This window comes from Tupaia chinensis, unplaced genomic scaffold (genome assembly GCF_000334495.1).
Source record: "Tupaia chinensis unplaced genomic scaffold, TupChi_1.0 Scaffold000317_1, whole genome shotgun sequence".
NCBI lineage: Eukaryota > Metazoa > Chordata > Mammalia > Scandentia > Tupaiidae > Tupaia > Tupaia belangeri.
In genome coordinates, this window is record NW_006159810.1 from 1,740,652 (window position 1) to 1,755,600 (window position 14,949).

Sequence of the window (14,949 nt, forward strand, 5' to 3'; positions counted from 1 at the left end):
CCAAGATCCCTAGAGGAGAATGGAGGAGAAGGGATTGCAGCATGGCCATCTCCCCAGGAGGTGATTTCTCGCTTTCTGTCTCTCTGTCTCCCTGTCTTTCTGGCAAGCGCACGTGCCCTATAGCAAAAACCTCCCCCCCCCAAAAAAAAACAAACCTCAAGCTGGGTGTGTGTGTATGCATGCCCATGATCCCCAGAGGAGAATGAATTGACTATGGTGTGACCATCCCCCTGTGAAGTGATGTCTCATTTTCTATGTGTCTGACTCTCCAGGGAGTGCAGATGCTCTACAGCAAAAATCTCTCTCAAAAAAAAAAAAAAAAAATTATATACACACCAGGTCTTCATTTCTTTATTTCCTTTCTTTTTTCTTTTTTTAAGAACATCTTAAACTTTTAATTCTTTCTTTTCAGGTTACCCAGACCACTTTTGATTTAAAAAAACTGTAGAAAGTTAGCAACTGCCACAAGTGAACAACAGGTGGTGGCACGTGTCAATCTTCTACAGTCCTGCTTCACAGTGTGCGTGAATACACTGCTCGGGGTCTCTACTCACACTTGCTGAAACCAATTGTGGCAGATTTTAGTCCACAGGTCATACTGTTTTGTAAACTTGAGCATTCTTACAGAATTTTTAAAGTCCTTAGAGTATTCTTCAGCTAAGTCAGCCCGGAGTGGGTGCTTGGGCGGGGGTCATTTACCAGTGCTAAAAGGGACTGGTTTACTTGGTCAGTTTTGGTAGCTGGCTTCTGGTTTTCAACATGAATTACTGGCAGACAAAACTGCTCTTTTCATTGAGGTTCAGGTGACAGATCTTTGTTTTAAGTGTGATCTTTGGTGGTTTGCATGGGTACTTTTCTGGAAAGTTGATTTCGATTCTGAAGGCCCCCTTGTCATATGGAAGGGCTGTCAGGAACAATAAGCTCTTTCCAAGTCAACAACATCCATGAATCTGGACGTTATAGAAGTTTTGCTGATTTCTTCAAGCTCCTTCATTAGCCTCCTGCTGGCTACCATCTTGGATTTCAGGTCTTCATTTCTGAAGGCTCCCATGTCATGTAAAACTTTACTTAAATAAATCTGTTTTGCTTGGGGCCAGTAGGTAGCACAGCGGTTACAGAGGTGGACTCAAACATGGCTTCTGTTTTGCTTGGGGCCAGTAGGTAGCACAGTGGTTACAGAGGTGGACTCCCACATGGCCGACCACTGTTCGAGTCTTGGACCCAGTGGTTTGAAAATCACGTTGGGCATGTGTGCATGGCCAAAATCTCAGGAGGAGAATGGAGAAGGGATTGCTGCATGGCCACCCCACCTGGGGCTGATTTCTCACTTTCCCTTTCATTGTCTCTCTGTCTCTCTGGTAAGCACGTGCACCCTATGGCAAAAATAAATAAATAAATAACTGTTACGCCTTTCTCTCATAATCTTGACGTTTGATGTAGGAGTGACCCTTATGATAGGTGAGGTAAGGCATAATGCCTTCTCCATCCCTACAATAGCTAAGATTGGTTCTAGCTTTTAAAATCTCCAACAAAAGGTAATTTCAGAATTGACAAAACTTAGAGCAAAACTAAATTACTGCTAGAAAGTAAAAGTCATCCTACAGAAAATTAAGTGTGTCTAGGAAAAAATTTTTTTTAATTAGTTTTAGCCACCTCAGATAATCTCTAGTGATTTAAACAATACACTGGGGCATTATCCTATTACCAGACAACCTGACATTCATATGCAAAGACAAGGAAATCTATTCTCTGACACACAAGAATTCAGAAAATACTTTTTTCTCCAGAACTTCTACTTTAGAACTACTGTTTCTCACTCCCTCTCTCATTAATTATTGTGATGTAGTTTATTTACCACTCAAAATACACAATAGGTAAGAATGATCATTTAAAAAAATTTCTTTAAGAATAATTTTATTTAACTTTATGTATTTGCTTATTTATTTATTTTAATTTGACCAGATTGAGAAAGAGTGAGAGCAAGAGGGAAAGTGAGAAAGCAAGCCACCAGGTCCGGGACTTGAACCACAGTCGTCCATGTGGAAGCCCAGTGCCCTTAACCACCACACCACCTGCTGGCCCCAAGAATGATAATTTATAAGACTCACACATCAGTTCTTGACCTCTTTTCAATTGTAACTTCTCTATTTAAGTACCTGATTAACTGGAAAGTCAATAATAACTGCATCTTATCATCTTAATTATGCTTATTTTGGTCTCTGGTACTACTTTTTTTTTTTTTTTTTTTTTGCTATAGAGTACATACACTCACTAGAGAGTGAAAGAAAAAGTAAGAAATCATCCCCTGGGGAGATGGCCACACCACAATTCCTGATCCCCCATTCCCCTCCTTGGACTTTGGGCACACCTCACATAACACCTGGTATTTCTCAAGTCACCAAGTCCAGGACTTGAACCATGCAGTTAGCCATGTAGGATCAGCTGCCTTAACCACCATGCCACCAGCTGGCCCTGAGTTTGCTTTTTAAATTTTATTTCAGAAATACTTTAACAGATGATAAATTTGGTGGGTGTTAGAAAAAAAAAAGATTTATTCTAAAAAGTGAATAATTAACAGAAAGAATTACTGGGGGTAGGGGAAGGCAGAAAGAAGAAAAAGTGACTTTCAGAGCACCTCTAAAATAAGCACACCTATCTAAGTGAAGTCCTTATTAACCATTTTTTTTTTTTTGAGAGGTTTTTGCTTTAGGGCGCATACGCTCGCCAGAAAGACAGAGAGAGAGACAGAAAACGAGATATCACCCCCTAAGGGGGATGGCCACACCACAATCCCTTCTCCTCCGCTCTCCTCTTGGGATCTTGGGCACGCACACACACGCGCCTGGCGACTGTACGGAACCGCAGTCTACTATATGGAATCTAGCAATCTAGCCATTATGCCATCTGCTGGTCCTCTTATTAACCTTCTTCTTAATTCCTTTAATTCAAGAGTTGTACTTGAAATGCTCCACATACTGAAAGTAATTGACATAATACAACATTTCCAGATTCTGCAGTTTAATCAATTATTGAATTAAAAAAGCACAAAATACCACCACATACTATATCGCATGGAAAACATACTGGCTAATTCGTAGTTATTAATTACTTAAAAGATACCTTTGCCTGTATGTAAAACTTATTAGGAGACTCACTCACTTGTCAAAGCTATACTGGGCCATTCTAGCGATGAACGTTGCTTCTCCAACGACCTGAGCCATTCTTCCAAGAGCTTCCCCTGCTGCACATCGTAAGATGGGGTTTGGGTTGTCAAGAGCACCCATCACCAGTGTTAGAGCAGATTTACGAACTTCCTCAGGTCCCAAAGTGCTTTTGTTTTCAGCTAAGCCCTGTGTTTATTTTTTTAAAAAAAGATGGCAATGGATAATTCATATTACATAAAAGAACAAATATGTTGCATTCTTTGTAAATAAATACATCTTAACACTATTTTCACATAATGTATACACTATGCATATACTAATTTTAACATTCATATACAATGCCAAGAATCAATAGCTGTTAAATGGACAGTAATTACTTTTCTAAATATGACTTCAAAACAGTTATATTCAAAACTCAGGTATTAGGGCCAGTAGGTGGCATAGGGGTTAAGGTGCTGTACTCCCACATGGCCAACCGTGGTTCCAGTCTTGGATTGAGCAGCTTGAAACTCACACCAGGCATGTATGCATGTGTGCCCAAAATCCTGCGAGGGGAACTGAGGAGAAGGGATTGCATGGTCATCCCCTAGGGGATGATTTCTCACTTTTGGTCTCTCTATCTCTCCAGTGAGCACACACACACCCTACAGCAAAAAATCTCTCTCACTCAAAAAAAAAAAAAAATTCTGATATCATTATTAGTTAATGGTCTCTAAATAGGATATATTCCAACAGTTCTATAAATGATACAAATCTAGTATTTTTTTTCTTTTTTAGTTTTTGCTATATAGTGCCAGTATTTTTTTTCTTTTTTAGTTTTTGCTATAGAGTGCCTACACTCACTGGAAAGAGACAGAGAGGGAGGAAAAGCAAGAAATCACCCCCAGCCCTGGCAGGATGGCCATTCCACAATACTGTCTCTTTCACTCTCCTCTTGGGATTTTGGCACATGCACACGCACCTTTCATGTTATTCAAGCCTCCAGGTCCAGGACTTAAACAATGCAGTTGGCCATGTGGGGTTCAAACAACCTCCATGCCGCCTGCCGGCCGCATAAATCTATATTTCTATATCCTATACAAATATCTCCTTCCCCTGATAAACATGAGCAAAACATTCTCATTTAAATAAGGGTATTTGTTGCCATTTTATTTTAAAACAGTATCTTATAGTAAGCTCAGTGCCAAATAATTTTGAAAAGTTCAAATATATTATGAGGTTGCATAATATAATACATGAATTCTATGAGATAGTTAAAAATACGTTATTCTACCTCATACATGTAGAAACTGCAGTTCGAAAAAGGTTAAAACAATTACACAAGACACAAATATAGTGAGTAGCTAACCTAGAACACAATCTCTAAATGCAACAATCTTTAAATTACACAACACACTCTCATGATTTATGAGCTAAGCCACAAATAAACTGTATGATTTAGTAAATCTTCTATAGAATAGCAGATGTCGTTAGTCAAACATTTTTAGAAATTCTGAAGGAATTTATTGGCACTTGCAAAATCTGATGTTCAGATCAAAACATAAATTTAAACAGTCCTAAAATGTAACACACTTACTTAATTACAATGAGCCTACTATAAAGTTTTAGTAGCTTAAGTTTATACAAAAACAGTTATCAGTGATATGCATATAATTATAATAATCTCTATGTCTGTCTTATTAAATGCAGTAATTAAAATAGGATTTTAGAATATTTATTATGTTTTGAAAATAAATACCTTTAGTGCACTAAGAACAGCAGTAAATATATTTAGCTGTACGGCTTGCTGGCGAACGCCTTTGGCTTGTTTAACACATTCAGCGAAGTGATCCAACATTTGCAATCTAATAATAATAGGATAAAGATCACATTAGTGATGGTTTTTATTCAAATATGGCTCGAAAAACAGATATAAGAATACAAGCTCATTGTTTAGCAAATAATGTCCCAGTCTGTCTCCTTTTTAATATTCACACAACTGGTCCAAACCAGATCTCCTCTTCTTTAAATAAAATATAGATGTGGGGGCCATCCAGGGGGATAGTGGTTAAGGTGGCTGGATCCCACATGGCTGACTGCATGTTTCAAATCCTGGACCCAGCAACTTGAAAAATATACCAGATGCATGTGCATAATGCCCCAAATCCTGAGAGGAAAATGGAAGGGAAGGGACTGTAATGTGGCTACCCCACTTGGGGGTGCTTTCTCCCTCTGCTCCCCTCTAGCAAGTATACATACCCTGTGGCAAATTATACATAAATATAATATATACATACATATATATATAAACACGTGGCTATTAAATATGGTATACATGTGTGTGTATGTGTATATATATGTAAAACATGTGGCTATTTTAAATGGTAAGACGAGATTAAATGCTACATTTTTTTTTTTTTTGAGAGGTTTTCGCTATAGGGCATGTGCGCTCGCCAGACAGAGAGAGAGACAGAGAGACAGAAAGCGAGAAATCACCCCCCAGGGGGGATGGCCATGCTGCAATCCCCTCTCCTTCATTCTCCTCTCAGGATCTTGGGCACGCACGCACACACGGCCGGCATGAGTTTTAAGCCACCCAGTCCGGGACGCGAACCGCGGTCGATTACGTGGGAGTCCAGCGACATAGCCATTACGCTAACTGCTGGTTCCCAAATGCTACATTTTAATGACAACAGAGTAGGGTGATAATTGCGGTGGTCATCAACATTTTAACACGCAGGGTCAAGAAAGTGTCTGATATAAAATAGAATTAAAGTAGGAGTTTATTTTGGTACAAAAAAATCTGAAACTCATACATAGTTTATGCATACAACTTTCTGAATAAACCTGTAGTAGGTGCTTAGGGTACTTGAACAAAGTAATAATCATTATAAATATATCTCTGGAGGCCAATAGGTAGTGGAGTGGTTACAGTGTTGGACTTCCAGGTGGCTGACCATGGTTTGAGTCCTGGACCTGGCAGCTTGGAAATCACACTGGGCACATGTGTGTGTGTGCATGCCCGAAACCCTAGAAGGAGGATGGAAGAGAAGGGATTGTGTCATGCCCATCACCCCTGGGAGATGATTTCTCACTTCCCCTTTCACTGTCACTCTCTGGTGAGCAAAAATGCCATACAGCAAAAAAAATTTAAAAAAAAAAAGTTTCTCTGTAGTAGATTTTTAAGTCAGAAATAAAGTTTTTATATTATTTGAAAATTTTTAGATGAGTTTACAAAAAAAGTCCATTTTAGACTCTAATAAAAGAGAATAAGTAATCTTCTAGAAAGTAATACTGTGGGGCAAAGGAATCCAGATACTCAGTACTCAGATAGCTACAACCGAATGTAGAAAAGAAATATCTTTTTAAAAGCATTATAAAGATTTAAGTTCAATTTTTAATAGGCCATAGGCTTCAAGTCAAGCATTCTTCAGAATCATACAGTAGGAAATAATCTAGCCTTCAGCATAAACTTCAGTTAAAGATATTTAGGGCTTTTTAAAAATGATTGTTCATTTAATTTTATTTATTATTATTACTATTATTTTAATTTGATCAGAGAGAGACAGAGAGGAAGAGGAGGAGAGAGAGAGAGAGGAAGAGTGAGAGCAAGCCACCAGAGCTAGGACTCGAATCACAGTCAGCCACAGGAGTCCAGTGCCTTAACCACCATGCCACCTGCTGGCCTTTGGGGCTAACCTTGACTAAGGTCCGCTGTTTCTACCTGTGGGTTCCACCCCTGCAGATTTCACAAACCACAGATTGAAATGTTACGTCGCTGCTGACAGGTACTATGTAGTTAGGCCCACAGTGGTTACGTCTAGTCCTCTGTATCAACATGTACAGCCTTTTTTATTTCCTGTCATATTCCCTCAATGGTACAGTTTAACAAATATTTACATACAGCATTTTAAGTATATGGGAGGATATGTATAAGTTCTATGCAAATATGATGCCATTTTATATAAAGAACTTGGGAATCCACGAATTTGAGTATTGCATCAGGATCCTGGAACCAATCCCCCACAGATGCCGATAGAATACTGAATTTTCCCAGTTCTATCATCACTCCACATCTTCCATTTGTGAGAAAGTAGGCATTACTTACACAGCTAAAACAAGCACACAGGTAGGGCAGACACATGGTCTCCAACTCTTACCATTAAGTATCATTTGCCTATACCTAATCTTGCATGTGTAACTTTTTTTAAAAGCTCATTTAAAAACAAAACTTTTTCTTATTATGAAATATTTCTTTCATTTAACTTGAATAACCAGTTACCCTCTGGTACCTTCTCTAATCCCGGATTTCAGTTATTGCTCTCATAGCTCTGTAATTTTAGGCAAACTGCAAACTCCTAAATCTGGATTCCCTTAGATTTAAATAAGAACTTTAAAGTAGATGTTCTGTAAGATTCTTTTACTTTAATGTTCTTTAACACTTATGTGGCAACCAAATGCTCCTAAAGATATCTGAGTAAATTTTATATTTAAACTCAAAAGACAATTGAGTAACCTACATATTTAAAGATACAGTAGCTTTTATATACAATATATTTAAGGCATAATTTATAAGTCTTTTTAATTAGCTGTGAAGGTCTTACATGAATTCATTTCTGCTTTTCCTTTTGAGGAAAGCACCACAAAATACAAAATGTGTACTAAAGTTACGGCTAATATCTGTGGATATAGGATGCAACAAACTAAAACGCTATTACAAAATAAAACACACAAAACAAAAACATAGAAAAACAAATTAACTTATTTTCCCAAATTCTAGACTTGAACCATGTCATAAATGTTATTAGAAAGTGGACTTATCAGGGCCAGCAGGTGGCATGGAAATTAAGGTGCTGGACTTCCACATGACCTATAACAATTTGAATCCTGGACCTGGTGGCTTGGTTTCTCACCCTCCCACCCCCAGTCAAATTAAAAATAAATAAATAAATACAATTAAATAAGTAATTAAAAAAAAAAAAAAAAAAAAGGAAAGTGGACTTCTTGGGACCAGCATATGGCGCAATGGTTACATCACTGAACTCCCACATAGTCAACTGAGGTTTACGTCCTGGGTCCAGAGGTTTAAAACTAAAGCTGGGTACATGTGCGTGTATGCCCAAGATCCCAAGAGGAGACTGAAGGAGAAAGGGGAAGGGGGGGGCGTTGGCATAGCCATACCCCAGGGAGGTGATTTTTTCGCTTTCTGTCTGTCTCTATCTCTCCAGCAAGTACACACACTCTATGGCAAAAATCTCTCTTAAAAAAAATAAAGTGGACTTCTCAATCATTTACTTGTTCTTCTTCTTTTAGTTGCCAGAGAGTATGTATCTTGCTAGAGAGAGAGAGGGAGACAAAGCATCCCCAGTGGGATATGTTTATGTTGCAATCCCCTCTCCTCCATTTCTCCATCCTGTTGGGATTTTGGGCACACCTGTTTTTTTTTAAGCCTCTGGGGTCAGGATTCAAACTACAAAAGGCCATGTGGGATCTGGTTCTCTTATATCCCCTGGGCTACAGGGCCAGCCTGACCAGTACTTTTTCAGTAACAAACTTAGCAAACTGATGTTCCTAATTAAAGATACAGTCAAAACCTACTTACAAACTGTCGAACAAACTATTATGATGGAAATTTTGTTGCATATAACAGAGGCCACAATAAAATGGATACCAGATACTATAATAGTACATAGGGGTCAAATCTTAAATACATAGGGTCTTCAAAAAATTAATGGAAAATGTGTATTACAAAAAACCTAGGGACCAGCAGATGGCGTAATGGTTATATCGCTGGATTCCTGTGTAGTCAAGCGAGGTTGGTGTCCCAGACCAGGCAGCTTAAAACTCATACCAAGTGCGGGCCGGTTGGTGGTGTGGTGGTTAAGGGCGCTGGACTCCCACATGGCCATCCACGGTTTGAGTCCTGGACCTGGTGGCTTGCTTTCTCACTCTCCTCTCTCTCACACACACTCTGTCCCTCTCTGATTGAATTAAAATAAATAAATAAAGTTAAATAAAATAAATCTTTAAAAAAAAACAACAAAAACTGATACCAAGTGCACATACATGCGTGCCCAAACTTCAGAGAGCAGAATGGAGAAGGGACTGCAGCGTGGCCATCGCCCCAAGGCAGGTGATTTCTCACTTTCCATCTCTCTCTCTTTCTGGTGGGCACAGGCACCTACAGCAAAAATCTCTATTAAAAAAAAAAAAAATACCCCACGCACGAATTTCAAATTTTTGACAACAAAATAAACTCACATTTTAATTCTATTCTTCCATGAATCTTCTGAAGTACCCTCATACAGTTTCAAATTAAGTGGAAATCTGTATGCAATTTATTTTATCATGTAGTGTCACTTATGTTTGTAAATGTATAAGACTATTATTCAAGCGGTAATCCATTTTTAGTTCAGAGTTAACTGATGGGAGAAATCTACTTTTTGAATATAATTTATATTTAACTAAAATTTCCTGGTTGACGCTATACTAACCGATGTTTGTAAGAAACATGAGGAAACACGACACCAAAAAGAGCCACAGAAGCATCGATGACGGAGACGCCAAGAGGGAGAGGACCAGGCACAGCTTCTCCAGCCGGTATTCGTAAATAAATGGAGGAAGGATCATGCTCCAGAGCTCCACTTCCAGATGCACTGTTTGGCTGGAGCTGGGAAAAAGTGACATCAAAGTTAATTCACTTAGTAAGCATTATGTATGAAATCTACAACAGGGGAGGAGGGAGAGGCAACGGAGTGCATCTGAAAATTTCCAAACAGATAAAAGTATAATTTGGTCACTAAAAAAGTCATCAGTAACCCTTCATACAATTTAAAATCTTGTTCATTCTGAAAGATTTGTACATTCCCCACTTTAATATGTGAGCAAAGCAATATCAGCATATTTGAAAGGGAACTTAAGTCGTTCTTTTTTAAAAATATATAAGAAATAATGTGGTTAGTGGGCAAAGTAGAATCACCTGTCTGCTAACTCCTATCGTTCTGTAACCTGTCACAAAACACAAAGAGCCGAAAAGCTAGTCAAAATTCACCTTTGTCTAGCTACCACAGGATATCTAAATACAAAGAATTTACCAAATTCTAATATTACTGTTTTCCTTTTTTATTATTTCTTTGCCACAGATGCTATCCTTAAGTATCTAAATGCCATTAAATGAAAATTAAACTTTCATCTACAAGTTTCTTTTTAAATTACAATGTGCAATAAGACTAATAAAGATTAAGCTATTGATAGTATTTCATTTGTCTGTATGGTTTATTACCTGATCTTCAATTGATTTATGATCAGTTTCCTGAAGCCAAGAACCAAGAAGAACACTATCATCATAATGGCAAAGGGATCTGAGGAGGGAAGTAGTTGTGTTGGCTGAGTTGTCAGTCAAAGTGAATTCCGCTACCAGCTCCCTAAGAAGTGCATTGAAAGACCCTAAAAAACAGAACTTCAGATCAGGTCAAAAAGAACAATTACGATCAATGCACACAAAGAACAGCAACATGTTCAACTGGAATAAAGTTCCTGTTCCCTTTTTAAAATATCTGTATTATGGTGATCAACAGATGGCCTAATAGTTATGTGCCGGACTTCCATGTAGTCGACCAAGGTTTGAGTCCCAGACCTGGAGGCTTAAAACTCACACCAGGTGGATGTGCATGCGTGCCCAAAATCCCAAGGGGAGCATGGCCATCCCTCTAGGGGGTGATTTCTTGCTTTCTATCTCTTCAGTTAGTGCATGCATCTTATAGCAAAAAATCTCTCTTAAAGAAAACTGTATTATTAATTTTAATGCTAATTTTAGTGTACACTAATGGTACTTGTTTTTTTTTTATTTTAGTTATTATGTATTATATCTTTTAGCCTAAGTTAAAGTAACCAAAAAAACTCAAGATCCTTTCTTTCTTTCTTTCTCTCTCTCTCTCTCTTTCTTTTTATTTTTTTTGAGACATTTTTGCCATAGGGCATATGCACTCTCCAGACAGAGAGACAGAAAGTGAGAAATCATCCCCTAGTGGGGATGGCCACACCCCACTAGGGGTGTGAATCTCTTCTCCTCCAATACCCTCTAGGGATTTGGGGCATGCACACACATGCGCCCAGCATGAGTTTGAAGCCTCTGAGTCTAGGACTCGAACCATGGTCAACCATGTGGGAATCTGGTGACGTAACCATTATGCTATCTGCTGGTCCCAGTCCAGGTGTTTTCTAATGACCTTTTTTTTTTTTTTTTTTTTTTTTTTTTTTGAGAGGTTTTTGCTATAGGGCACGTGTGCTTGCCAGAGAAACAGAAAGTGAAAAATCACCCCCCCCCAGGGGGGGGATGGCAATGCAGCAATCCCTTCTCCTCCATTCTCCTCTAAGGATCTTGGACACACATGCACATGTGCATGACATGAGTTAAAGTCGCTGGGTCTGGGACTTGAATCGCAGTTGACTATGTGTGAGTCCAGTGATGTAACCATTATACCATCTACTAGTTCCATATTTATTTTTAAGAAAAAGTTGTTTTAAGGTTTTTCCCATAGGGCATGGGCATTCGCCAGAGAGAGACAAAGAGAGAGACAGTGAGAGGGCAAATGATAAATCAACCCTGCCCCCAAAGAGGAGATAGCCACACTGCAATACCTTGTCCTCCATTCTCCTCCTGGGATTTTAGGCACATACACACATGCACCCGGTGTTACTTTCAAGCCGCCAAGCCTGGGACTTGAACTGAGGTCGAGACCATGTGGGAGTCCAACCAGTATGCCACCTGCATAGATCCTTTATTTTAAATATATTAAATGTGGCATGATTATTACTTGTTATTCATTGCTCAATTATGTGCAAACACTACACCAGAGCATATAAAAACTCTTGGGCATGGTTGTATTGGAGAGAAATCAGAAATCATGATTTACTTTAATATTAGTATTTTATATAATGCTTAATTTTTGCAAAGTACATTACTATTTTCCCTCCAGATCCCTAAATTATTGGCCAAATTATAATACATATGAATAGTTAGTATAGTAAGTAAAAGCATAGGCTTTGAAGATAAACCATCTTGATTTGAATCCAAGTTTTGCCACGTACTGGCTTTAAGACTTGGACACATTACCCTTCTCCAATGGAGAGTCTTCATCTAAAACAGGGCTAATTGCCTCATAAGTAGGGCTGGAGTCACAGAAGCCGGTAAGTGTAAAGGGCTCAGGGTGGAGCCTGGGACATGGTGGTTTCCCAGCAGGTACCACCAACTCTATGTGCACAGAAGTGAAACAGTGGCCTTCCTCCGCACAACGACTCAGAGGCTAAGTCTTGTTCAGAACTCTGAAATACTGTAAAGAATCAGAAAGGTACATTGAAGAACTCTTATCAGATATTTCATATTTTATTTACCTTCATAAGTTTTGGGAGGTAACAAAGCCAAGATATCATAAAGTCTTAAACGGACCATTGCAGCACTAGCTTTCAGATGGGCTCCGTGGGCTTTAATTACAGATGGAATGCTAAAATATCAAAAGCATGGTTGGTATCAGCTTATTAGAGTAAGTACGACTTATATACATTATAATTTCGTTTCAACTTATTTTTGTGATCTTTTACTAAAAGTAACAGAAATCACTTGTAAGAAATGATTGCAGTTCAATCTATACCATTACCACGATCTTTAGTTACTTTACAAAAATCAAGTTTTCTGAGTTTCCTATATAATCCTAAAAAGAAATAGCAAATACAACTGAAAGTTATATAAATAAGTAAACAGGTAAATGTATTTCTTAAACTATAAAATAGGAAATTAGTCTGTCATAATTGTTCACTTACTGTGACATCATAGTCATGGCACATTCAATAGGGGTCATCAGTTTTCTAATCACATCTTCAGTTAGGAGCTCAGGGCAATGTGCAACAAAACTCCGCATGGCTAGATAAAATTTTTGAAAGAAAAATTTGGAGCATTTTTTATGAGCCTGGACAACTTTATAAAACTATATGTGAAGATAAAGCACCTAGAATTTTAAAAAGAATTTTTTATTTAACTTTATTTATTTATTTATTTAAGTTGACCAAAGAAGGGGGGAGAGAGAGAAAGAGAGAAAGTGAGAAATCAAGCCCACAGGTCTAGGACTCAAAACTGCAGTTGGCCATGTGGGAGTCTAGCGCGCCCATAACCACCATGACACTGCCGGTCCCAAAGCATCTACATTTTTATGATGAATAATAATGTTCTGAAACTACATCACATCAAAAGAAAAGAAAACAGCAACAACTAGGGAGAAAAATCATCAGAAAGGGCTACAAGAATGAACAGAAGAAATGGAGAACAAGAAGTTAGGAAGATTTCTGTGAGTGAAAATTCAGATGACTACAAAAAAGCAGTTCTAAGACAGAACTGAGAGTAAAAAATAAAAAGGTCTCATAAGGAGCATCTTTCCTGTCCCCTTAGCCATAGAGCTAAACTAAAACAACTCCCAGATGTGCGGGGGCAAAAGGGACATCCTGCCATACTACCCTAATGGGTAAATCAGCTCTCTCCCTGTTGAGAAACAGAAGCGTTTTCATCCAAGATAAACCAGAAAGAGTAAGGACCTATGGTAATTCTGTTTCCAAATGAAACAAAACTTGAGCCTTTACTGTGAGTTGTTGGCTCCTAGACAAAAATAATTGTATCTATAAATTTTGTAACACTGATGTCTGAAAAATGTATCAACCTTTGCAGATTGATAATGATGTAAAAATAAAATAGCTGTTTTTCCATTAGGAAAAGACTAGCTGTGAACTCAGTAACCTTGGTAATCCTTAGCTTCCTTATCCTATGAACATCCATCAGGTTTTTCACACGGTGAGTCAATAATTCCTTGACAAATGAAGGCTGCAACAACTGGGAACAGGAGGCCTGGATCCGAGCTCCTGTCTTACCAATTCTCACCACCACTGTCACAGAGTTTCCGACTCATTTGTATTACAAAATCAGCACAGAGTTTCCGACTCATTTGTATTACAAAATCTGCAAAATGGAGTCTGCTGCTTAGGAAGCTTCTTTCTAAATCTAAAAGTCTATGACTTTACTATTATATCTTAAAACAAAAAATTGTCAGGGATGCTCCCCAACTGAAGATGGTTCGACTCAAGACCTTTCAACCTCAGGATGGTGTGAAAACAATATGCATTTAGTAGAACCATTTAAGCTGAGGGATTTATGACTATGACAGTTTCAACTTCTGATGCATTTCTGATTTGCAGAATTTTCAACATCACATGGGTCTACCAAGATGTAACACCACTGTGGGGAATGGAAAATTTATAGTGATTTTCCTTCACTTTACAAATATTTTAGTAATAAAATAATATTCTGAAAGCACAAGCCTTTCAGTTCTTACCACATAAAGCTCCAGCACGACCTTCCAAAGTTACCTGCCAGGTAAAAGAATCGCCTCGGGCCTTCTCAGCTTCCAACTCCTTCAAAGAACGAGGGAAAACATTTCGCCACAGTAGCAACATCTTGGGAAGATGGTAACGAACGACAGACGGTCCTAGCCAAGCAATGAGAGTACAAAACCATGTATGTGCATCACACATTCCAGACAGAAGTCAGAGAGAAAGAGTCCCACATAAGCTTCAATGGTACCTCCGTTATTTCACTCGATTTTTATCTCTAAAATTAACATAATTTCCAAGTGGCTTTTATCAAGTGTCTATATATCTATTAAAGCATAATAAAACTCACTTTAGGCCTAGCTGCAGCGGTACAGGCAGTGGGATGCCACTCTAAATATTGGACCTACATGGGAAGGTGCCAGGTTCAGTCCCC

At 38.4% G+C, this 14,949-nt stretch overlaps 1 protein-coding gene across 2 annotated transcripts in view; it reads right to left on the reverse strand.

Moving 5' to 3' along the window:
- Nucleotides 1–14,949, reverse strand: part of HEATR5B (HEAT repeat containing 5B) — a 109,406-nt gene that overhangs the window by 68,415 nt on the left and 26,042 nt on the right. For both annotated transcript variants that reach the window (XM_014588914.2, XM_014588915.2), the window contains exons 12-18: nucleotides 14,519–14,671; nucleotides 12,963–13,062; nucleotides 12,537–12,646; nucleotides 10,426–10,589; nucleotides 9,638–9,813; nucleotides 4,903–5,008; nucleotides 3,160–3,350 (exon numbers count right to left, since the gene is read on the reverse strand). In XM_014588914.2, the coding sequence (XP_014444400.1) occupies nucleotides 3,160–3,350; nucleotides 4,903–5,008; nucleotides 9,638–9,813; nucleotides 10,426–10,589; nucleotides 12,537–12,646; nucleotides 12,963–13,062; nucleotides 14,519–14,671 (1,000 nt within the window). The remainder of the gene's footprint in view (nucleotides 1–3,159; nucleotides 3,351–4,902; nucleotides 5,009–9,637; nucleotides 9,814–10,425; nucleotides 10,590–12,536; nucleotides 12,647–12,962; nucleotides 13,063–14,518; nucleotides 14,672–14,949) is intronic.